The 26,406-nt window shown below is 39.3% G+C and overlaps 1 protein-coding gene across 1 annotated transcript in view; it reads right to left on the bottom strand.

The window, feature by feature from the left end:
- LOC137502797 (putative inorganic phosphate cotransporter) overlaps nt 1-26,406 on the bottom strand; it is a 95,324-nt gene that overhangs the window by 18,030 nt on the left and 50,888 nt on the right. Inside the window, exons 5-9 of the mRNA XM_068229773.1 lie at nt 24,076-24,160; nt 20,568-20,791; nt 18,408-18,560; nt 7,231-7,363; nt 1,487-1,728 (exon numbers count right to left, since the gene is read on the bottom strand). Of these exons, the coding sequence (XP_068085874.1) occupies nt 1,487-1,728; nt 7,231-7,363; nt 18,408-18,560; nt 20,568-20,791; nt 24,076-24,160 (837 nt within the window). The remainder of the gene's footprint in view (nt 1-1,486; nt 1,729-7,230; nt 7,364-18,407; nt 18,561-20,567; nt 20,792-24,075; nt 24,161-26,406) is intronic.

Here is a 26,406-nt window from a genome sequence, read left to right as displayed (position 1 = left end):
GGAACCACTAGCTTATCTGAGAGTAATTCTAACAGTTTTCCAGTGTTTTGGAACATGCATTGTCCGCTAAAAACCTAAATAGTAAATACACTATGTAGCCAAAAGTCTCCAGACACCCCACTGAAGTCCAGCTGTGCAATATCATCATACGTGCTTTCTGTCGGAATGAGTCAGCGTAGAGAATTGAGTGGGAGTTTCATGTGCGATGTTATTGTAAAGTAGAGACATCAGGCAGGCACTGAACCCAGTCATTGCTCTGGTAGGCCTAAGAAATTAACTGATACCTTAGAGTGGTGCAAACAATACTTTTTTTTTGCTTTACGTCGCACCGACACAGAGCAAACAATACCGTCATTGGTTGAAGGTTTTATGGAGTGATGAGTCATGGTATATGCTGTAGCACTCAGATGGGTGTGTATAGAATGTGCTGATGCCTGGCGAGCGGTATTTACCTAAATGTGTTGTGACGACAGTGAAATTTGGTGGAGGTGCTTTGATGGTTTGGAGCTGTTTTTTCCTGGTTTGGGCTTGAACCATTAGTTCCGGTCGATGGCACAATGAAACCGCAGGCATTTGTCAGAACATTTTAGAGAATAGCATGCTTCATACAGTGTGGCAACAGTTTCGAATGAGATCTTTTCTCTATCAGCATGACAGTGCTCCTGTCTACAAGACAAGGACCATTGCATCATGGTTCAAAGAAAATCAGATAGAAGTGTTGGACTGACATGAACCCCATCGAACACTATTGGGATGAACTAGAGCGTCTGTTGCATGCCAGATCAATTTGCCCAACAACTGTTCACCATGCTTCAGGAAGAATGAAAACAAATCCCACATTCAGTGTATCAGAACTTGGTATAAAGCCTTCAGTGAAGATTAAATGCTATAATAGGAGCAAACAGAGGTCCTACTTGCTATTACTAATGTGGCTGGCATCTTTGGAACGAACAGTAAAGGAAGTAAACTACTTATCCAAAAAAAGAGTATCCATGGACTATTTAAAATTACATTCCCTCCACAAAAGGCCGTATTATGCACTTTGTGAACAGTTAGCAGAAAATGCTAAAGGAACATTTTGAGCTCATCACATGGAGTACAGCTGGGCAGAGTAAGGTGAAAATCATTATTCATAGGAACTTTCTTTGGCTGAAACGCAGGGCAATGATAGAAAATGTGGAGCGGAGGAAAGGAAATGTACGTTTGGGACTGTTAAAAGAGAATACAATGCCTAAAGCAGAAGTAGTGTTCCCTGTCTGAGCTGAGAAAAGAGATAAAATGTGATAGAGGTGAAGTTCACTATCGTTACCAAGAGTGTTCATGTCTGATTCCTAATTCTGACTGCATTGGGGGCAGAGCTGCAGGCACTGCTACTATTGTAATTAGTAATAACAACATGATTTATTAAACAGTCCCAAATAAACATGTGGACATTTTAAGTTCATCACGCAAACAGTCAAGGAGACATAGTGGCTGATTTACTGACCCTGCCGTTGGTGAGAAAGCCCACAGCATACGGTGCCAGTATCCCAGCGGCATTGGCCATCGTGTTGGAGATACCGTACAGAGTGCCGGCGAAGTTGGGGGCCAACACGAGCAGGTTCATGCCATTACCCGCATACTGTGCCCCCAGGCTGAGCCCGTTGAGTGCTAGAAGCAAGTTGATCCAGATAGTGCTGCATCCTGCACGGGGAATGAGCACTAAGGTCAAGGCAGCTCCAAGTCCAGCTGGAATAGAGAAATATGTATTGATGAAATACAGTAAAGTTTTGTCAGGATCTCCTGATGTCCTTAAAGGTTGAAGGATGTGTGTGACTTAGAAGTAGGCTGACCAAACATCATGCCCTTAATTTATGTTGTCTTGCCCGTTCTATCCATTTTCCAAACACTTTTACGAATAAAAAATATACCTAGGTATATTATTTTACAATAGTTTGATAGCAGATGGTAATGTGAAGTCTAATGACCTTTTATATAAGTAAACTCATTGAGAAGTGAGAAGAAATGAGTTGTTTTATTAAGCTCCAACTTTTTACTTTATTTCAGTTATATTACATTTTTTCCAGATACAGTAAAACCTCGTTAATTCGAAGTCGTTGGGACTCAAAAATCGGACTTCGAATTACGTGATTTCGAATTAACCGCCAATCCGCAATTCAGAAGTACCAACCTTTGCCGCGTTATAAAATATTCTAAGGCCCGTTACTGCATGCATTTAACCTTGATTCACAGTTTATACCTTTCAAATGCCATGAAAAAAGAACTATTTCCAAAATGTATCCAAGAAGGTGCATTTACAGTATTCAAATAATACACTCGGATATCTCACTGGTAAACCTCACGCAACGAAAGAAAGAAAAAAAGTACGATTCGAAGACGAGGAGAAATCTATGCACGCTTCCATGTGCAAGTGCTTTATTGATTGGATTACTATACTGTATGCATTTTAGATGCCTTGTATTTACACAGAAAGTACCCGATGCCCTTAAAATCGAACTTTCCTATGACTCTATCCTTGTACGATTTCCCGCCGTGGCACTTCTCTCGTACTTCAGAAATGTAAACACTTGCCGCGTCACGAAGTATTCTAAGACCCATTAATACATGCAATCACCTCGATTCACAGTTTAAACCTTTCTAATGCCATGGTAAAAACTATTTCCGAAATCTATCCAACAAGGTGCATTTACAATGTTCAAATAATGCACTTGGATAAATCACTGAAAAACATAACCTCACGCAACGAAAGAAAAAAAATCGCACAATCCAAAGACGAGGATAAATTATGCCGGTTCCCCTGTGCAAATGCATTATTTTTTGGTTTTCTGTACTTTTTGCATTTTTATTATACATGCTTTGTACTGGCATGGAAAGTGCCCGACGCTCTTAAAACATTGTGGCTTATCGAAGTTTCCTATGACGAGGGGATAAAGTATCTCGCTTCCATGTGCATTGCAACGCACTACTATGACCCCCATCCCTCACACTACGATTTCCCGGCTGGCAATTTCTCCTTTAAAACCATTAGACCGTTTGGGCTCGCATTAAAATAAAACAATGCAGTTTCACCGGCAATGTCAATTTTGTTCGGTGCCTTCGAATTTATTATATTTGCCACGTTTTTTCGTCAACTGTCGGCATCGCCAGTGTTCGCGGATTCTGTTTTCCCGCACACTGTATGTTGCGTGATATTACCGCGTTCCTTAAAAGATTGAACACAAAATAATTCCGGTTTCATTCAACTTAGCAATCATGAAGCGCACTGTAGACCCACCGAAGTGAGTCCTCTCCGTGTAAGGACGTACCCTAAGGGTGCAACCTTACCCTTTCTCCCCTGTAATATTAAGATATTGATTTATGGTTACTTTTCTTGCTGTTGGGTCTTTTTCAGTGTCGGTAACCATACAGTTTAGGGACCCTACTTGCCGATACGACGTCGTACATTTACCGTTAATCTGGCACGTTGGCAACGTTCAATCACTGCTCTAGCGTGAAGTGCGTGTTGCCACCGCATCGCCGTTAAAGTCACTAGTGATACATTTGCGAGAATATTTAAAGCATATTTTCTTTTTCTGTGGGATTGTAAATCTATTTGGCTAATACCAGGTAAGTAGGATTGTGGCATGTTCGGATAATGCATTTAATAACATAGTTTGTGTGAAATGATGAAAGTGCTCAAATACGTCAGTCACATGTCTAGATCTACCGGTACATGAAATAACTCTTGCGGGACGAAATTTTGGCAGTAGAACTTATAACATTATTATTTTCAAATCCGCAGTGAACTTGAAAGCTGACCTAAATTCCGTTCACGGAGCTTGGCACATTAGTATTCCTATATGTTTCCTGATAAGCTTGAAGATATAACCAGCCTGCAGGCTGAAAATATGCCCAATAATCTCTCTCCTTAGGCCTACTGGTTACCGGTATTGAAGAGAGAAGGAAATATTCGCGCAAAAAAAAGGGAAGTCATTGGATGTCTGGAACTTTCGAAAATCACACTGCAAAGTCTTATTAAATAAATTGCATCGTTTAACACGCCCCTCTTTTCAAGAATATGGTTATAGTACGCCTACTGTATATCAAAATAAAGACAGATAATTTAAGTGAGAAAGTGTGTTTATTTCCTTAATTCCTCATTGAGGAGATATTCATAATTATCTTGATTTATTTCATCTTATCTTTTATCATTTACTAGGGTAGGGAAACATTCATTGTCGGTGTTTACATTGAGGTTAGTTTGTTATGGTTATGTCTGATGATTTTAATATGTAACCAGGCAGTTGGCAGCAGTGATCAGCCATTACAAAAAAGAGAAAAGAAGAGCATCGGGCGGCGATATTTACATTCTGGGGTATTTCCTTACGTGGCATTTACTTTTTTATAAGTGCGGAAAGCTACCCCTCCACGTTCCGGAACGCGCGTTCTATTATGACGCGGAGCGGATACATCTCGAGTTGAAATTACTCTGTAACATACTATTGTTTTAAAATGTAAAGGCAGTTTCAAATTAAAAGTCTGAATTTCGGTAATGGGGCCGACATTGTACTTCGAATTACGAATTATCCGTATTTCGAATTAAACAATTGAAATAACATACAAAACTGTATCTCATGTTTCCGGGAACGAGAGCTTCTTCGAATTAGGCGGGATTTTGAATTAACCGATTTCGAATTATCGAGGTTTTACTGTATCTTGATTACTTTTTGAGTTATGATTTACAAGGTAGAGAACATTTCTACTTCATTATAGCAATTTTTACTTTAATAGATTTTCTGCCTACTGAGAAAAATAATATTGATTTGAGTGAACTCTTAAGTGATTAATTGAATGTTATTAAACTGGAAATCATGTGAATACTGCAGAAAAGTGACTAAAATGTTGACTTAATCTTAGTTTTGTAAGTCATAACTAGAGGCACCTATGTTTGGTGAAAATGTTTTGCCTAATTTCATCATTAAAAAAAAAAAGTTATTTAGGTATTTTTTAACTGTATTTATTTCATTTTGTCAATAAATTTTTTTATAAGTTCTGTTTTCAGCAATACAAGCTAAACCAAAAGATGATTGATAGCATATTTGCAAAATATACTTTATTTTCACTTATGTACAAGAAACCAGCTGAAAACACATGGATATTTTGAAAATGTTTATCCTGCCAGTTTAACAAGTAGGACCTAGTCAACATTACTGCCTGTATACTGTATTCTCATTTCAGAGTAATCACATCAACATGATATTCTGGTGTTCTCGTACGATGGATTTGCTTTATTAGATGAGAGACTGCAGCATTTTTTAAATCAATTTTTCATTATGCTTCTTGGACCGAAGAGTGATTACACATAATTTTATCGATTAGTTTGCAGTTTTGGTTAAAGATAAATAATCTTGCAACCAAATTTGTAAAATTTTGCAAAAATTTCATGATATTGCTCTTTGTAAAACAGATGTCTCTAATTATAACTAATTGAAACCTTTAGTAGTTTGTAATTTGAATGAAAATAGAAATTCACAGCCTGTTTCCACTCATTCGACCAAGTCAGGAATTGAATGAATGAAGCCCCCATCTAGGAGCGAAGATAAGAACTGTGCCGGCTGCCGAAGCCTGTCGCACTCCTCTGGGGCAATGATTAATGAATGACAGATGAAATGAAATGATAGTCGAGAGTGTTGCTGGAATGAAATATAACAGGGAATACCCGGAGAAAAACCCGTCTCACCTCCGCTTTGTCCAGCACAAATCTCATATGGAGTGACCGGGATTTGAACCAAGGAATCCAGCAGTGAGAGGCCGACGAGCTGCCGCCTGAGCTATGGAGGCTCCTTTGATTCAATACAATATTTTAGAAAGTGACTGAAGTTGTTGCCATGGTAGCATGGTTTTGAGAACAGATGTCCTATTTTGACCTTCAGAATTTAAATCATTTTACATATTCTTAGTAAAATATATGATAATTATGATGGTACCAGCCCTTCAAGACAGCAACACAATGAAGCTGATGTGCCATACTGTCTGCTCCTATGCAATATGCAATTTGTGTTCAAGTGTTGGTAACCAAGTAGATTATACGAAGGCAGATCATAGAATAGCCTACTCTTGGCCACCACCTGCTCTATCTGGTCTAACACCTCACCAGCGGGGTACGAGAGGTTGGTGTTCTACAATTTATTATCACTAGATTGTGTGACAAAAGCCTGGATTCAGTACTAAACCTCTCTGTAGTGTTCCTATGGAGAGAGGGCATTGGATGGGGATGTTTATTCGCAGGAGTAATCTATGTGCTGACACTCTCCCTACCACATCCAAATGCAGAAGGTCTGCACCAGGTACTTTTCCAACACTAAAAGCCATACGATTAGAGCGGAGATCAGTGAAGTGGCAGGCTATTGAGATCCAGAGCTTTGTTCAAAGTTGATGAAGCAGATAAACTGAATTGAGTATTACTGCTACGGATGTGCTTTTTGCAGCATTCCATTCTCAACATTCCCGCAGTAACATCCTCGTCACAGGTGAGAATTGTAACTAGTGGAACACTTGTTTACCTTGCGGCCCAAGGAAAACCCATGTTTTTTTTTGGAAGAACTGGACTGGCCTGGAATGAGTACAACACACATTTTTGGCCCTTTCTTTTTTTCAAAGTTTTGTTATTGGACCTGTCTACCAGTACATGCTTAGCAGAGGAGGAGGAGGAGGAGGAGAAGAAGCAGAATTTCTCTGTGCAATCACCAGTGAGTATCATGAGTTCATGGATAAGTTCTAGTTGCAAATATGACATGCATTCCGCACAAAAGCTACCTTTGTAGGATGAAATGCACGTATGCAGCAGTATATCAGGAAATAGAACCTATAACAGATTTCATAAGAAAGAAGAGAATATCTTTCTATGGTCATCTGTTGAGAATACCTCAAGACCGGTTACTAATTGGTAACGAAATTATTTGAAGGAGTGCAGTAATATTCCATAGTGAATTATATCTTGAATATATAGAACTAAACTACAGCCGGGCGACTGGAATGGGACATTGATGATGATAAAAGAACCAGTGGCAAAACTCATTCATTGGAAGTACATATTTTCCATTGTTTGGGTTCTATTTAGCTATTTTTAAGAGCATTTTTGGACAATTTTTAGGTCCTAAAGATCCAAACCGTAGTTATTATGAAATAAGTGACGAGGAATATGAGTATTAACCACACAAAACTGATAGGAGAGTTAGTAATTGTACTCACTGATTCCATTGAAGATCTTGAAGCCGGTGAGAGGAGTCACAAACTTCCGCGTTATAATCCAGTCCAGTGAAAGGCTACTGATGACACTGGCTATACCACCCACAATGTATGGGACTGCTGACAGAGCTGCATTCTGCAACATCAGCAACAGAGTTGTTAAGTTTTTAACTTCAGAAAGGATAAAAAGACAATGATGTTCATTCATAGTTCCTTTTGCCTGCAGTTACAAGCTTCAGACTGCTGTGTCAGCAACTGCTCACCATCAAATTCAGGATGGATTTGAACTCTACTGACAAACTTTCAGAGGTGCTTCAGTGATTTTTGCCAAGTGTTTTATATAAGGAATCCATGGTCTCTAGTGGCACATTACTGCGTACGTGCATGGTACTCACTGGTGACTGCTCCTTCATTCGTTGGAAATACATATTTTCCATGTTTTTGGTCCTATGTAGCTTTTTAAGAGCATTTTTGGACAATTTTTAGGTCTCTTGGACTGTGACCATGGACTGGGATTGAAAACAAACATTAAATTAGGCTGTCGAAAAATAGATCAGGTTAAAGAATTTTGTTATCTGGGTAGTGTTATTACCAATGATAATCAGTGGCTAACAGAAGTCAAAAGAAGAATTGCTATGGCAAAGCAAGTGTTTCAAAACAAGAAAAATCTATTGTTAAATAAGCACATAGGAACTGAAACCAGGAAGAAATTTGTTAAAACCTTTCTTTGGAGTGTGCTAACTTATGGTTGTGAGACCTGGACTTTGGGAAAACAAGCACAATCAACACTAGAAGCTGCTGAAATGTGCTTCTGGAGAAGACTGACAGGGACAAGTTGGACAGAAAAAAAGACCAATATCTAAATCTTGAATGAAGTTAATGAGAAACAGACCTTAATTTATTCAGTGGAGCAAAGGAAAGAAAGCTAAATTTCTTGGACAGGTCCTATGATATGACACCTTTCTCCAAAATGTCTTCGAAGGAAAGGTCCTAGGGAAGAAGTCGAGAGGAAGACCATGTCTCTCATACCTCAGGAACATAATCACTCAGCTGGGTTTTGCTTCCTATGTCACGATGAAAAGGACTGCTGAAGACCGTGGGATGTGGCTTAGCCTTTAGATAATGGATGGATGAAAGATCTGAACCCTAGTTATTGTGAAACCAATGCAAGACTCCTGCCAACACTCTGATGGACCTGGTTGCTAGGATTGTTGCAGCCGATCTGCTGGGATGCTACTCCAGGACAGTGTGTCGTTATCAGAGCCGTCAACAGTTTGAACAGCTGTTGTACAGTACATATAGTAACAGAACAGATCTTGAACACATGCTGAAAGTGTGCTTGTTTTGCCTGAGGGCTGTTGTGAGGTTATTCGTTCCTTTACATATGATATTACAGCAATGGATACCTGATTAATTTATTTGTAATATCCCAGTCCATGGTCACGGTCCAAGAGACATCAACTACCACTTACGTGGTAACAAACCACTGGAGACCATACATCAAAACACTTGGCACAAATCCTTAAGCAACATCTGGAAGATTGTTTAACATTGTAGGCTTGTAGATGCCAATTCTAGAACCACAAGCAGGCTACGGACTCTCTCCAGAACAGGAATGTCAATGGCATATCTTTTCACTTCCCGAGCCGTAATTGCCGTTTGACATCATTTGCACGTTCCATGTAGTAAAGTTGAGTTTCAACTGCATAGAGTGTACTCTCATGTCCAGTCGGCTGACTATGTCTATTTTCAGAGCATCCTTTTTAGCTCCCTCCTCATTCAGGGTGAGCAGAGTCATTACAGGCTGTATCGGCCAATGTTTGTACATCACACTGATTACATAATCATTGACATCATTGCCATGCCATTCTGGCAAAGTAATGTATTTGTAATTACTTCATCTGACTTGTAATACACTGACTGACAGAGCAAATGCAACACCAAGAAGGAGTGGTCAGAACTTTATGCCAATTGCAGGGTAGACTGACGTCACTGAGGTATGCTCATGATGTGAAATTCGCCGCTGTGCTGCGCACGTAGCGAACGATAAATGGGACACGGCGTTGGCGAATGACCACTTCGTACCGTGATTTCTCAGCCGACAGTCATTGTAGAACATGTTGTCGTGTGCCACAGGACACGTGTATAGCTAAGAATACCAGGCCGCCGTCAGCGGAGGCATTTCCAGCAGACAGACGACTTTACGAGGGGTATGGTGATCGGGCTGAGAAGGGCAGGTTGGTCGCTTCGTCAAATCGCAGCCGATACCCATAGGGATGTGTCCACGGTGCAGCGCCTGTGGCGAAGATGGTTGGCGCAGGGACATGTGGCACGTGCGAGGGGTCCAGGCGCAGCCCGAGTGACGTCAGCACGCGAGGATCGGCGCATCCGCTGCCAAGCGGTGGCAGCCCCGCACGCCACGTCAACCGCCATTCTTCAGCATGTGCAAGACATCCTGGCTGTTCCAATATCGACCAGAACAATTTCCCGTCGATTGGTTGAAGGAGGCCTGCACTCCCGGCGTCCGCTCAGAAGACTACCATTGACTCCATAGCATAGACGTGCACGCCTGGCATGGTGCCGGGCTAGAGCGACTTGGATGAGGGAATGGCGGAACGTCGTGTTCTCCGATGAGTCACGCTTCTGTTCTGTCAGTGATAGTCACCGCAGACGAGTGTGGCTTCGGCGGGGAGAAAGGTCAAATCCGGCAGTAACTGTGGAGCGCCCTACCGCTAGACAACGCGGCATCATGGTTTGGGGCGCTATTGCGTATGATTCCACGTCACCTCTAGTGCGTATTCAAGGCACGTTAAATGTCCACCGCTACGTGCAGCATGTGCTGCGGCCGGTGGCACTCCCGTACCTTCAGGGGCTGCCCAATGCTCTGTTTCAGCAGGATAATGCCCGCCCACACACTGCTCGCATCTCCCAACAGGCTCTACGAGGTGTACAGATGCTTCCATGGCCAGCGTACTCTCCGGATCTCTCACCAATCGAATACGTGTGGGATCTCATTGGACGCCGTTTACAAACTCTGCCCCAGCCTCGTACGGATGACCAACTGTGGCAAATGGTTGACAGAGAATGGAGAACCATCCCTCAGGACACCATCTGCACTCTTATTGACTCTCTACCTCGACGTGTTTCTGCGTGCATCACCGCTCGCGGTGGTCCTACATCCTACTGAGTCGATGCCGTGCGCATTGTGTAACCTGCATATCGGTTTGAAATAAACATCAATTATTCGTCCGTGCCGTCTCTGTTTTTTCCCCAACTTTCATCCCTTTCGAACCACTCCTTCTTGGTGTTGCATTTGCTCTGTCAGTCAGTGTACATATTTCATAATGAACAGTTCCAAGATGGGACAAAAGTAAAGGGTTACAAGATTAACACCTGTTTGTAAAACCTTGGTCCAGCTGGTAGGACCTCGTATGGCCCCTGCTAGTTTCGATGAAGTCCTCAACGGGGAGTTCAGTGGAGGAGTCCTTTCGTACGGCAAGCACATCAGAAGAGGTGATCAATGTCTTCTTGTCAGAAGCTAAAGACCATGAGAATAAATCACGAGATGAGGTTTTATAGACATTTGTTCCATTTTCACTAAAACACTGGAGTTCTGTCTCTTAAGACTGGAAGGTGGTTGGATCCTCGAATGTTATGCAGTTACAGAGAAACTAATGAGGTGAGGCATGATACAGCACAACGGCTGTATCAGTAGCACCTTTCCTATCATCCACATATGTCACAGCCCTGGCCTGTGTCAAGATGTCTGAAGTTACACCTCAATTATTTAACTATGATTATGTTCATTGAGCTTTGTAGTGTTCAGTGTCCTCCCTCCTCTCCCTCCAGACACTACAGGTTTTTATCTTGCACTTCCAGTTCTTGGGGGTCTTCAGTGAAAACCATTAACACCATGGCTTGGTTTCTTTGCTATCCAGTTTGAGGATATGCGAGCCCTTCACTGCATGTCAAACTAGTTAAAGTTGCTCTGCAACTCGTCTAGATGGCAGTGACATCTGAACAACACCCAGTGCATGACTAGCAGGCCATTACAGAACATTTGAAGTTGAGGAAAGGTTTCATGAGTGGAACAGATGATCTTCAGAATGGAGAAGTGGAAAAGCAGCTCATCACAACAGTGGACAAGATCATAGTGCTTGACCCGACTAATAACTGTTGGTCCCTTGGGACTTCCAGCTTGTACCTCATCTGTATGTGCTTGCAGCACAACCCATTGGAGTCAGTGTTTGTGCATTTTCTCCTGGATGAGCAGAAAGTGATATTGTTGAAAACTCAGTCCAATCTATTGACAGTGACAAACTTTCTTAGCATCTTTGTTTCCACAATGCTTCATAACAGGTCTTCATATTTCAGGTGACTTTTCCTCCAGCAATCACAAGTGATACCATTCTTCATTATTTTATCCCAGCACAATTAATTCTTTGATAAGTTGCCCATCATCAGCAGTCAGGATTTAAGATAATTTAACTCTAGAATTAGGAAAGTGATGCAGCCAACTAGAGGGAATAATATACTGGATGTGGTGCTGATAAAACCAGTTGAGCCCTATAGAGTAACCAAAGTAATAGATTGTTATTAGTGATCATGAGCTGTTTTTGTCGTAGTTAAAAATAAATGTGATAGAAAGCAAGGCCTTAATGTAGGACTATTATGCTGTACCATATGGCTGGGCTGATAAAGCAGGCATAGGGGAGTTTTTAAAAAGTAACAATGATCGGTTGAAAACGGTGATTAAAAATGTAAACAGACTGTGGGATGGGTTTAAAGCAATTGTTAAGGAATGTGAAAAAAGGTTTGTACCTTTAAGCGTGGTAAGGAATGGTAAAGATCCACTATATTATAACAGGGAAGTAAAGAGACTAAGAAGGAGGTGGAGATTGGAAAGAAATAGAAATGGCTGTGGAAGTAAGGAGAAATTGAAGGAACTTACTAGGAAATTGAATCTAGCAAAGAAGTCAGCTAAGGATAACATGATGGCAAACATTATTGGCAGTCATAAAAATTTTGGTGAAAAATGGAAGGGTATGTATAGGTACTTTAAGGCAGAAGCAGAGGAGGTTACTAATACTAAAGAAGTATTAAAATTTACCTATGACAACAATGACATTTACCGTAAGATACAAAAGTTAAAAACTAGAAAAGCAGCTGGAATTAATAACGCTTCAGGCGATATACTAAAGACCATATCTGAAGTACCTATTTGATTATTGTTTGCATGAAGGAGGTATACCAAATGAATGGAGAGTTGCTATAGTAGCCCCTGTGTACAAAGGAAAGGGTGATAGATTATAAAGCTGAAAATTACAGGCCAGTCAGTTTGACATGCATTGCATGTAAGATTTGGGAAAGCATTCTTTCTGATTATATTAGACATGTTTGCAAAATTAATAACTGGTTTGTTAGAAGGCAGTTTGGGTTTAGGAAAGGTTATTCCACTGAAGCTCAGCTTGTAGGATTCCGGCAATATATAGCAGATATCTTAGATTCAGGAGGTCCAATGGACTGTATCGCGACTGACCTGTCTAAGGCATCTGTTAAGGTAGATCATGGGAGACTACTGGCAAAAATGAGTGCAATTGGACCTGACAAAAGAATGACTGATTGGGTGGCTATGTTTCTAGAAAGATCTCAGATAATTAGAGTAGGCAAGGCTTTATCTGTCCCTGTAATAATTAAGAGGGTAATTCCTCAAGGGAGTATTACTGGACCGTTATGTTTTCTTATATATATATAAAGGATATGAGTAAAGGAGTGGAATCAGAGGTAAGGCTTTTTGCAGATGATGTTATTCTGTCATCATCATCATCATCATCATCATCATCATCATCATCATCATCACCACCACCACTTCCCTTTATCCAGCTGTAGCCGGGTAGGGGCAAATATGGTTCCTCTCCACTTTCTTCGGTCTTTCCACCACTCCTCCTCCAACACTGTGTCCCAGTCCAGGTTTCTTTCTATAATGCTGCATTGGATGGTATCCTTCCATCTCAATCGTGGTCGTCCACGGCCTCTCCTTCCTTGGATTTGGATTTCCATCACCTTTTTTGGCATTCTTTCGTCGCTCATTCGCTTTATATGCCCAAACCATCTTAGTCGGCTCTTCTCTATTCTATCATTCATTTTTTCCACTCCAATTTCTTCCCGGATTTTCTCATTCCTTATTTTGTCTCTTCTACTCTTCTGTATCGTACTCCTCAAGAACTTCATTTCGGCTGCCTGTATTCGACTCTCATCCTTCTTTGTCATTGTCCAAGTTTCTGCTCTGTAAGTTGTTATGGGTACGTAATACATCTTGTACATAGTATCCTTTGCTTCTGTTGGCACATCTTTGTCCCATAACATGTTTCTTACACTATGATAGAAACAACTTCCAGGTTGATTCCTTTTACTAATCTCAGCATCCAGTCGAGCATTCTCCATTAATTCACTCCCCAGGTATTTAAACGTTTCCACTACTTCCAGGTGCTTGTCTGCAAGTCTAATCTGACCTTTCCCTTCTTTCTCCCCTCTAGTCATAACAAGAGTTTTACTCTTTTCTACACTTATTTTCAATCCACATTCTTCAATCTTCCCATTCACCACATTCAGCTGTTCTTGAACCTTCCTGTCGTCTTCTCCCCAAATCACAATATAATCTGCAAATAACATCATGTTCATTTCTCTTCCTCCATATGCTGCTTTTGCTGTTCTCATGATGTCATCCATTACTATTGTAAACAGGATTGGTGATAGAACACTTCCCTGTCTCAGCCCACTAGTTATTTTGAACCAACTTGTCCTGCCAACTTGTGTTTGCACGCAACTACAACATTCCTTATACAATGCCATGATCATTTTTATTAATCCCTGTCCAATTCCTTTTTGCACCAGACTGTCCCAAACTTTCGTCCTGGGGACACTGTCATATGCCTTTTCAATGTCAATGAATGTCATCACCATATCATTCCCGTACTCCCAATGCTTTTCCATTAGTTGTCTCATAATGAAAATGGGCTCTATTGTTGACCTTCCACTTCTGAAACCAAACTGATTTTCCTGTATCTGATTCTCAACCCTCAACCTTATTCTACTTTCCAGTATCCTTTCCATTATCTTAGCAACATGGGATATTAGAGTAATTCCCCTGTAGCTCTTCAAAACTTTCTTATCACCTTTCTTGAAAATTGGGATGATTATTCCTTTTGGCCAATCCTCAGGGACCTCCTTATTCCCCCAGACATTCCTGAGAACCCGATATGACCACTGCAGGCCTACAGCTCCAGATGCCTTTATCATCTCCACTGAAATTTCATTTATTCCAGCAGTTTTTCCATTCTTCATCTTTCTTACTGCCATTTCAATTTCATTCATTGTAATTTCTTTATCCATTTCTTCATCAACTAATTGTCTTTCCTGGTCGTCCATTCAATGACTGTCATCCGTTTTTATGTTCAGCAGCTTCTGAAAATACTCTCTCCATCTATTTCTTATTTCTTCTGGCTTTGTTAAAATTATGCCACCTTCATCCTTCACAAATCTGGTGTTTACTTGATCTCTCTTTCTGTTTCTTAAGATACCATACAGTAATTTCTGTGTGAATAAGGCCCAGCTTTTCCTCTTTTCTTCCTCCACTACTTTCTTGGCCAAATTTTTTGCCTCCACATATTTTCTTCTACTTTCTTTTCTTTTCTTTTTTTTTTTTTTTGCTAGGGGCTTTACGTCGTACCGACACAGATAGGTCTTATGGCGACGATGGGATAGGAATGGCCTAGGAGTTGGAAGGAAGCGGCCGTGGCCTTAATTAAGGTACAGCCCCAGCATTTGCCTGGTGTGAAAATGGGAAACCACGGAAAACCATCTTCAGGGCTGCCGACAGTGGGATTCGAACCCCCTATCTCCCGGATGCAACCTAACAGCCACGCGCCTCTACGCGCACGGCCAACTCGCCCGGTCTTCTACTTTCTTCAGTCTTCGATGTTTTCCATGCTTTCCATGCCATGTTATTCTGTATAGAGTAATAAATAAGTTAAAAGATTGTGAGCAACTGCAAAATGACCTGGATAATGCTGTGGGATGGACAGTAGGCAATGGTATGATGATAAATGGGGTTAAAAGTCAGGTTGTGAGTTTCACAAATAGGAAAAGTCCTCTCTGTTTTAATTACTGTGTTGATGGGGCGAAAGTTCTTTTGGGGTTCATAGTAAGTATCTAGGTGTTAATATAAGGAAAGATCTTCATTGGGGTAATCACATAAATATGGTTGTAAATAATGGGTACAGATCTCTGCACACGGTTATGAGGGTATTTAGGGGTTGTAGTAAGGATGTACGGGAGAGGGCATATAAGTCTCTGGTAAGACCCCAACTAGGGTATGGTTCCATTGTATGGGACCCTCACCAGGATTACTTGATTCATGAACTGGAAAAAATCCAAAGAAAAACAGCTCGATTTGTTCTGTGTGATTTCCAACAAAAGAGTAGCGTTACAAAAATATTGTGAAGTATGGGCTGGGAAGACTTGGGAGTAGGGAGATGAGCTGCTCGACGAAACGGTATGTTACATGTAATAAATTTCATGTTTGGTCCTTATTGAATGTTTATATATTAAGTTAAAACAAATCAAGTATAAGAATACTTAAAATTTATACATTACAATCAATTGGGACATGTTTCGCCCTTATTGTGGGCATCCTCCGCCAAATCCTTTTTCCCGAAATCAGAGATCGTCGGGATCCTGATATTCTCATAATAATTTATCTTAACACTTGATTGTAAGAATACTGTGTGTTAACAAATACATTTTGGGCCGACGACCTTCGATGTTAGGCCCCTTTAAACAAGCAGCAAGCAACAAATACATCTTAGTCAAAACTATACTAACAGTCAAAGCAAATTATTAAAATTAAGTGATGCTGCTCCTGAAACAGTCATTTTTCTTATAGTTAGGTACCTACTGTTCTGTCTTTTTAAGACAATGTTCGTAGATAAGAAACACAAAACACTTGTATGCACAAAAAAACACGTAAGGGCACTTACGTATAATCATAGGAAAATGCATAATTTAGATATAAATTAATCAGGTGGAATCTAAAATACTAGTTGTCTGACAACATCTAATCGATCTGCAATTTTGGGGAAAAGGATTTGGCAGAGGATGCCCACAATAAGGGCGAAACATGTCCCAATTGATTGTAATGTATAAATGTTAAGCATTCTTATGAATGTAATGTATTGAGAAGGTTGACCATATAAAAAACTTGATTTGTTTTAACTTAATAAGTGGTATGTTACGAACTGCCAGCAGAGAGATGGCGGGGAATGACATTAGTAGACGAATAAGTTTGAGTGGTGTCTTTAAAGGTAGGAGAGATCACAGTATGGAATTCAAGAGGACAAGTTGGGGCAAATATTCATTTATAGGAAGGTGTGTTAGGGATTGGAATAACTTACCAAGGGAGATGTTCAATAAATTTCCAATTTCTTTATAATCATTTAAGAAAAGGCTAGGAAACAATAGATAGGGAATCTGCCACGTGGGCGACTGCCCTAAATGCAGATCAGTATTGATTGATAGGATGTTAAACTCTCTACAGGTAACCATTTTGTAAGGAAATTACATGGTTAAATATTTGTTTGCTATTAAGCTATGTCATCAAGGGAGATGTTCAATAAATTTCCAATTTCTTTGCAATCATTTAAGAAAAGGCTAGGAAACAATAGATAGGGAATCTGCCATGTGGGCGACTGCCCTAAATGCAGATCAGTATTGATTGATAGGATGTTAAACTCTCTACAGGTAACCATTTTGTAAGGAAATTACATGGTTAAATATTTGTTTGCTATTAAGCTATGTCATCACCCTAAAGCTAGTGGCTTGTTGATAATGAAGATAGTATATATAACATTTTAAATTGGATAAGAAAGAAGTGTGATATGGTTCTAGTAGACATGTTAGTGGCAACTTTGGGATTATCACTACTTTATGCCCCACATACATATTGTGAAAAAAAAAGAACATAATGAAAATACAATTAATTAATAACGTATAAAACAGAGTAAACACACAATGTGGAGATGGAAATTAAAAATGAAGTGGCGTATGGCTTTTAGTGCCGGGAGTGTCCGAGGACATGTTCAGCTCGCCAGGTGCAGGTCTTTTGATTTGACACCCGTAGGCGACCTGCGCGTCGTGATGAGGATGAAATGATAATAAAGACGACACATACACCCAGTCCCCATGCTGGGGAAATTAACCAAGGATGGTTAAAATTCCCAACCCTGCCAGGAATCGAACCCGGGACCCCTGTGACCAAAGGCCAGCACGCAAACCATTTAGCCATGGAGCCGGACATGTAGAGATGGAGAGAGATGTGAACAATAAAAAAAGAGCAAGAAAAGTACAAAAAAAAATAATGAAGACATGAACTCAGCTAGGGTATCCAATTGTTGTAGCTAGTCGCACTTCTGTGTGGGCACCTGAAGGTGATGTGTCCCACTGTCTGGAATTCTTCCATGTAGTTGCAGCTTGGAGAAGACTGTGGGTGCCAGGATTGCAGTACAGAGGCACTTCTACTGTGCCCAGTGCGCATTCTGTTTAAAAAAAAAACCCATGCAATCCACACAAGGTGAAATCTGGGCAGGAGCCGTGTAGGGTTGGGGGCCTTTGAAGTTCATTCTTTATCCAAGGTTCACATTCCAGGCTTATTTTCTTTGATGAATTTTTCAGCCAGCAGCAGTGAAGGGTGTCAGGTTGATGTAGCAGACAGTATACTGTACAGTGTCATCAACAGTACTTGTGTGTTTTGGGATCAGCTTCAATGTCCTTGCTAGGATTTCATTAATTCAAAAGTTGAAATGAATTACATACACTAAATGAAATATAAATTACACTCATTATGCTAACAGAGCTAAATTGCCTAAAGCTCGTCAAGTGCAGTTATCAACTCAGTAATGTCTTTCTTACACTTGAAGGGCCTCAGAATGTCATGTTATCTGTTAGCAGATTTAGTGGTGACTAACTGAAGATACTGAAACAAGTTGGTAAATCAATGTTGACAGTTCATCTCTCACAACAGCTCTTTGCCATCATCGTGGGTTGTTCTGATTCCTTGTGGGTCTGATGTTGCAGCTAAATTAAACAGTCCTACTGTGAACAAGTGTGGTGCACTTTAAACTTACATTCTCGATCTTGTAATGCAGAATGTTGGCCATGTACGATGGCAGGTAAGTGATCTGGCCAAAAAAATTCCATCCAATACCCAGGTGCATGATCGCACAAGCCCAGAGTCCAGGCGTGGAGAGCACAGCCTTCCAGGGGATAGGGAGGTTCTTCTGAAAGATAAGTACAGTCCATCAGCAGAGGAACACCCAGTTCTCCTCAAGCCTGATCAGCTTCATCAAGAGGACAGTCTTTGACATCTTCAGGAGAAAGTTGGATAGAGACAGAAGATGGTAACAGACTAGGAACACAGGGCAATATAAGCAGTGGAAAGGAGCAAACAAACAAGTGATTAACCATATTCTGTACTGTATAGAAAGATGCTGAAGCTTCCTCTTTATTTTTATTCTTCATGGAATTTAGGTGTTTGCATGTCCATGATACCCTAATTACATCTGTCAGAGTCTCTATTTCAACGCCATACAAAAAGAGCAGTGAACATTTGTGTTCATTCTTATCTCATGGCTTTTGGGTTTGGAAATAGTCTTTATTTATTAAACCATAAGGATTTTATTCACAACAGAACATATATTTGTTCCCGCTACCTTTCTTACCTGAATAACCGAATTTGACAGCTATTTACGACGTGATGTGTATTAGGATACGTCAAAAAGAATTGCGTCCAAATTTCGTCTTTCAAATTTTTGTCATACTTTTGAATATTTCAGGCTTGAAAATATCCTCGTACTACAATGTACTTTTATTCGCCCATAATTGAAGGGCTCCAGAGTGACTTGTCTCGTGAAATCATAACTTTTACAAAAGAGAAATTATAAATAAGTTGTAAAGTTGGAATACTGCTTCTTTCATTTATTGGTAATTTAAATATGCGTGGGGAAAAACTCAGTGATGTGATTAGTGGAACTGGAATCACATGACTGGGCGAATTGGCCGTGCAGTTAGGGACACGTAGCTGTGAGCTTGCATCCAGGAGATAGTGGGTTCGAACCCCAATGTCGGCAGCCCTGAGAATGGTTTTCTGTGGTTTCCTATTTTCACACCAGGCAAATGCTGGGGCTGTACTTTAATTAAGGCCACGGCTGTTTCCTTCCCAGTCCTAGCCCTTTCCTACCCATCGTCGCCATAAGACCTATCTGTGTCAGTGCGACGTAAAAAGGAATCACATGAGCAGGATTTAAATAATTTTCACATTAAACCTTTTTTTACTACTGCACTGTATTAAAGAGAAAAACAGCTTCATATTCTTTCATAACACAAGAAGCGATATATTCACAATTTGAACATTTCAAATGGATAAAAAACGTTTTTATTGCCATAATGACCTTTCAGAATAATTTATTATATTTTTTGAATAGATTGCACCATTTATTAAGAAAAATATAAATACCAGTAATGCAGTAAAGTAGAACTAGAAGTAAGAATATAGCATATTGCTAGTTACTAGGATATGGAGAACTCAGTACCACGGGTATGAGAAATACGTACCTTGTTATAAAATGTGTCACTTACACCAAGCTTCTCCTTCTTTACTTTGTTACACAGAGCACCTCTCTCTAGTAATGTAATATATTGTTTGGAATAGTTTGGCAAGGAACTAACTGATTTTGAATTAATGAAAATAGTTTGTCAGAGATTTTAAAGTCCTTTCTTGACTTCATAAGCAATTTAACAGCATGCTTCCAGTAAGAAACATGCCAGTCCCTGCTATGAACTTTGGAAAACATATATTCCTCTGGCAGAAGTAGCAGTTCAGTTTTCCTAAGTATTTTCTCCCATAGGTAAATAACTATGACCATTTCACAATTAATGTTATGATCATCAGAAAGCTTACTGAACACTGCCAACAGTGTATAATTTTTATAATTTTTCTTTCTTAATTTCTTTCTTTTAACTACAGAACTTATTCAAATGACGAAAATGTGCTGCAAACCTGTGCACTTCCTCTAATCCTGTATAGAATCACCTGTCATTTAGATTTTGTGCTGACTTAGCAGCATAATGTCTGACAGTGTATGTATGATCAAGCCTTGTCCGGTTTCTTTATGGAGTTGAGTATGAAATGTTTCAAATTTCTACAATGTTCAGCACAGGGTGCCACCAGCTATACTTCCCATGCAGCTGTGGAAAACCATTTATAATAAAAATGTATGTCCGTGTACCTTCTTCTCAGTGGCTCCTATGGAGGACTGAATGTAGATCTTCTCTTCTTCGGTGATCCTGGGATGTTGTTCGGGAGAGTCGTAGACAAGGAACAGCCAGGGAATATACCAGACAACTCCCAGAGCTCCAAACACGTAGAACACAAGAGGCCAGCCACCGGCCAGTGGCAGGTCGCTCAGGAATCCTGACAGCGGCATGCAGATGACAGTTCCCAGATAGCTCCCTGAAACATCAAGAAACATCATTCTCTTCAACACATGTCCATTTGCATGGGAAAATTCTCTTCTTTACCACACTTGACAACATTCAGTTTAAACTTTCAAGACAGGTATAGAAAGATAGGAAGAGGAAAAGGATCAGATAAACAGTGTGGTCAGGAGAAGAGGACAATCTTCACATACGTGGACACTCTCATCATCAATCTCACTTGTTCCCAGCACCTGATCATCTTCAGGACGGCAGACATCAATAGTCCTTGAGGGCCATCATGACAGATCTTCAGTCATGATAGGGCAAGTGTGGATAAATGCACGAAAGGGGAAGAAACATACAATGAAAATGTATACATAAGGAAAAGGCTAGGAATGTAGGACAATATACGAAAGGAACAAAATCGTCAAGGTGCCCCTCAGTGAGTGATGAAGCTCATCAGGGGCTGAGGAGATGATCTGGGATAGACTGTCCTATTCTCCTGACCACACTGAGCCATTATCTTTCTATATATGAAGGGTCAGGGGAACGAATAGGTAGGTCAACTTCCTTCAGAATTCAGAAACACAACATTTTAATTTCAAAACATTACCAGATAAACAAATAAAAAGTTACAAAATCATATACTTTGAATAACTGAAATTCAAAATGTAGTAAATTGAATGCCCAGTATATTCTTCATAAAAGGAAAGAAAAATTCGACCTAATCAATACATTTATTTTCTTGTAAACTATTACAATCTAGGACCGGTTTCGACCCTTCATAGGTCATCCTCAGCTATATCAGAATCACATTTGCATTTCTATCTTATACCTCTGAAAGACCTTCATGATGTATTGTTTCATAATTTTTCAGTGAAAACTTATCTAAAAACTTACAAATTTCTAAGCGTTGTGTTAAAATTAAAAATTAAAATTACAAAACTTTGTCTATTATATACATGCCCTTGGGCTGACAGAATGCATCCTTGGGTTGATTAAGCACATATCTTAAGTATTGCTTATTCTGTTGAATCAAAACCCTTTTATACTTATGTACAATCGTGAATAGACTATCAGTAAAATTTGATAAATAAAGCTTGCGTGATAATTATAATAAAATATCATGTTACATCTTTATACCTTATTGCTGGAGTGATATTATTTTAGGCAAAATATAAATGCGTGTTAACCTCTATAAAATATTTTTACATAAACACACTAATGTACTTTAAAGTCTAAAATACTTATTGCTTGAATCTTGCGTTGTTATGTGGTAAAATATTATAACAATTTGTCTTGTATAACATCAGATATTGATAATGTTTGAATATGCCGTGTATGGTTGGCTTTTAAACCTAATGATTAAATGTCAGTTCCTTCTTGCATAAAATTACAAGTTTCATATTATGTTGATTATGCATTGTATAAAACATAAATGTCTATTAAATTGAATGCTTATCATTTACTACAGAAGTTTTAAAAAACACTTGAATGTCTAGTAATATAGTCAGTGTGTTTAGTGACACTGAAATGTGTTGGCCTTGATTCTTGCGTTATATTTCCATAATTTGCCTTTTCCTATATATGTCGAATGTTGAACTTTATAGGTTCCATTTGTATAACTGTGAAATGGATCAATATAAGCTTGATACGTGTTAAATTATGGAATATATGTATGATTCAGTTCTGGCCTAACTTCTGGAGTTTTCTCCCATCAAATGTCGTAAGACTGTGGTGGTTCCTTTCCCTTTTTTTTTTTTAAGGCTGGTAAAGTCTGTAAGCCAAAATGAATGAAGTGAGTTAGATTTCAATAGAAGTGTAATATTGTGTGAATTTGTAAAGCCTGAATTAATTTACTTACTGCTGGATGTTTGAAATGCAAGTTTCTTGGCCGTTTGACGAGTAATGTACCTCGTACTGATGGTTCTAGTGTTGTCTGTTGTGAGAGGGGCGGAGGGATAAGTAGGGGAGGTTGTTACGTGTGTATGGGCGGAGTCACTGAGGTTCGCTGTCTGCGCCGTAGCTTGTGTATGACGTCGTCTGTTGACTATTTTGACGTAGTCGTTTTTTAAGATAGGAACGATTTTATTGAACAAAATATTAGTTTTTTCAGATAACTCATTTATGTTATAATTAGGATTTGCATACTGATCTAGTGTTATATATAATTCTTCACTTATATTAAGCAAAGGACCTTTAGGTTCTACATTTAATATTTTTAAATCGTTATTTATGTCCGTAAAATTGTGCTTATATTCATGCATATGTTGCCCTATTGCCGAGAAATGATTATGCCTAATTGCGTTTACGTGCTCATTATATCTAGTCGTGAAATTCCTGCCTGTACGCCCCACATAACTTGTTAAACAGTTGTTACATTCCATTCGGTAGACCCCTGATTGAAGATATTTGTTACTACTATTTACTGATTTGCTATTATATATGACATGCCTATTATTTTGTATAGTCTTAAATGCTATTTTAATGTTATGCTTCCTCAGAACATTGGTTAGTGAATATACGCCCGTATTATTGAAAGTGAAAGTTGCGTAATTTTTTCTGGGTTGATTTGTTTTCGTCAAAGTGGTGTTGGGTCGTGATTTGAACTTACGAATGATGGAATTAACCATTTCTTTTCTATAACCATTTTTTTGAGCTATTTCGTGAATTAGTTGTAGTTCATCTTTGAGATCTGTTTTTGACATCGGTATATTAAACGCTCTATAAATCATACTTTGATATGCTGCTTTTTTATGTGGATTAGGGTGATTAGAATCTATTTTTATGGTGTTTATTGTATGTGTAGGTTTCCGGTAAATTTTGAAGGTGAGATGTTTTTCGTGTCTAGTAACCGTTAGATCTAGGTAATTTACTCTCAGTTTTTAGATAAGTTTTCACTGAAAAATTATGAAACAATACATCATGAAGGTCTTTCAGAGGTATAAGATAGAAATGCAAATGTGATTCTGATATAGCTGAGGATGACCTATGAAGGGTTGAAACCGGTCCTAGATTGTAATAGTTTACAAGAAAATAAATGTATTGATTAGGTGGAATTTTTCTTTCCTTTTATGAAGATTGGTAAATGTCAATACGGAAAATGAAATTCATAAATCAAGATGCCCAGTATATTATCGCTAACTTGGTTGTGACAAAAAGTTGACCTTTCATATAAAATTGACTGATACTCATTTGTACTTAAAAACAGTGCCTTATACATGTGACAGGCTTTTTAATTATCCAAAGCTCAGTTTGGTATGCAAGTTTGAATTGAACTAAAATCTTTTGTCCACAAGATCATGGCTGTTTACATACCAGAGAATATAATGGAGAAACGACTCCTCTCATTGGGCGGTGACCACTTGGAGATCATGGATTGCATAGCTGGAAATGTCACTCCCTGGAACAGGCACAAGGGACTGGATCACAAAACAAGACAATAGTGAACATGAGGTTACATAGAACAAAAATAAAATATTCATGTTAATCCCCAAACATAACAATTTTGTTATAAATATGGTCCAGAAACTTCAAATTTTGTAATTGCTGAAATGTAATATTTATTATTAAGATATATTATGGAGAATTGTAATCTTCAGTTTCCAAAATTATTCCCATATTGATTAAAAGAATCTACATTAAAGCCTCCAAAATATTTGTTGTTGTAAAAACAAAGGTAAGTTCTGTGAAATGCATTCATCAGTGATATTTTGTAAACTACCACCTTTAAAATTTGTCGATGACTGCTAAACATTTAAAGTGAAAAATAAGATATTTTCTGTAATAAATCACTTTCAAATGTTTGCTGCCATATGGTATGTATTGAGGCCCAGAATATACACAGAGCTACGTCACAGTCCTCACACACATATATCTCAATTCCCTTCTCGTTGTCTTCCCCTTTGGTCTATGACAGGAATATGTCTGGGAATTCAAAAAGTAAAACTCAAAATTGTAAGCTGTTACCTGCTTACCACCTTGGTGCTCAAAACAATCATTTACAGGCTATTAAGTTTATGTTGAGCTTGCCCAAATATTCTCAGGATTTTAAAGTCAAAATCTAGTTGCAGTGTGAATTAATGGTAGAAAGTTCTTGGTTGAAAGTAGACACATGGTTCACTTACTGAAATGCATCAACATGAAGATCAAGGCTACCCCTTCTTTTGAAATGTTGGCCTTACACAGCTCATCCGCTCACTAACAATAAGCTCAGAATGCAAGGTCAGCCAAGTACAAGGGAGTGCAGAATCAGCTTACTGAAAGGACTCGCTACAGTGCCTGAGCAGTTTGACCTATGCTGGCGACTTAGTTTTAATAGCAGACTATGCTGAAAGCCTGCAGTCTAATGTCTTGGAATTGGAAAGAGATGAGCAAGTATAATATGAAAATAAGCATTTCCGTCACCAGTAAACTTGTGTCCTTGTTCCGAGGTGCTGCAGCTCTTTTCAGGCACACCCCCAATGGAGGTGAGATGCGTGTACACTTTTATTCACATACCAGCCCTCCTGCCATTCTTTAATCTCTGGCAGTACCGGTATCAAACATAGTGCTAAACGTTTAGCTACAAAGGCAGGCATTTCCAAGACCAAACTGATATGATTGAATGTCAGATCATTTCACACTTTGGGTGTGTGTTCTTCGAGGATGGTGGTATAGTAAGTGAAATTGAAGCAAGGTGTAGCAATGATAGTGATAACAATGAACTGAATTTGCAGATGAGAACTATAGCCAACTTTACTGTTCAGGATTGAAAGTTGGGTGGATTAGCAATATCATATACATTAGATGGATGCAACAAGCAAGGAAGTTTCATGAACTGACTGCTGGAAAAAACAATGGCAGGAGGGTATCTGCAATGAAAAGGTAAAGTAATATGAAAACTTTACAGAGGTCCTGAAAGAACGAACTGGGATAGATATAGAGAAGTTCTAGGGCAGGCTGTACAAAAGATCCAAACGAATGTAAGGGGACAGAAGGAATTGGATGAGACAGTGGAACAATTAGAAGAGGCCATTTTAGCATCATACAATGATAACTGTCCCCTTAGAGAAAAGAAACCTGCCAAAATGAAGAAAGAGGTTAGAGCGTTGTATAAAAAACCATCAAGAGATGGCATGTGGAACGTATATCATAGGAAACTCACAGAGTATAACCTAGAAATATGAAGAGCAAAAAGAAACTCTTGGAGACTGTTTTGCGAGAAAGTGGAATCAAACACTGAAGCAGAATAGCTCCAGAAGGTTCTTAAAACGATACATATAAATAAAATGGGTGCACTGGAAAAACCCGATGGAGCATACACTCAGACGGGAAAGGAGACGCTGGAGGTGTTGCTAGCTTTTCATTTTCCTAAGGATGAGGAAGTAGAAGGGGAAGAAATGGTTGAAACAGAGGCCAGATCACGAAGAGCGGATTGGAACTGTGCCAACCGATTAATTAAGCCTAACCATGTGAGGTGGGTAATCAACACGTTTCAGCCCATAAAGGCTCCGGGACCAGATGAGATACTCCTGATACTCCTGCAGGAAAGATGGGAGATAATCATCAAGGCCCTGACAGACCTTTTTAGAGCAAGCCTAGCTCTGGGGTACATGCTGAAATGATGGTCAAAAGCTAAAACAGTATTTATACCGAAGTCTGGAAGGG

The sequence above is a fragment of the Anabrus simplex genome, chromosome 12, assembly GCF_040414725.1.
Source record: "Anabrus simplex isolate iqAnaSimp1 chromosome 12, ASM4041472v1, whole genome shotgun sequence".
Taxonomy (NCBI): Eukaryota; Metazoa; Arthropoda; class Insecta; order Orthoptera; family Tettigoniidae; genus Anabrus; species Anabrus simplex.
The sequence above is the reverse complement of the archived record's forward strand: the minus strand, read 5'-3'. Positions and strand labels throughout refer to the sequence as shown.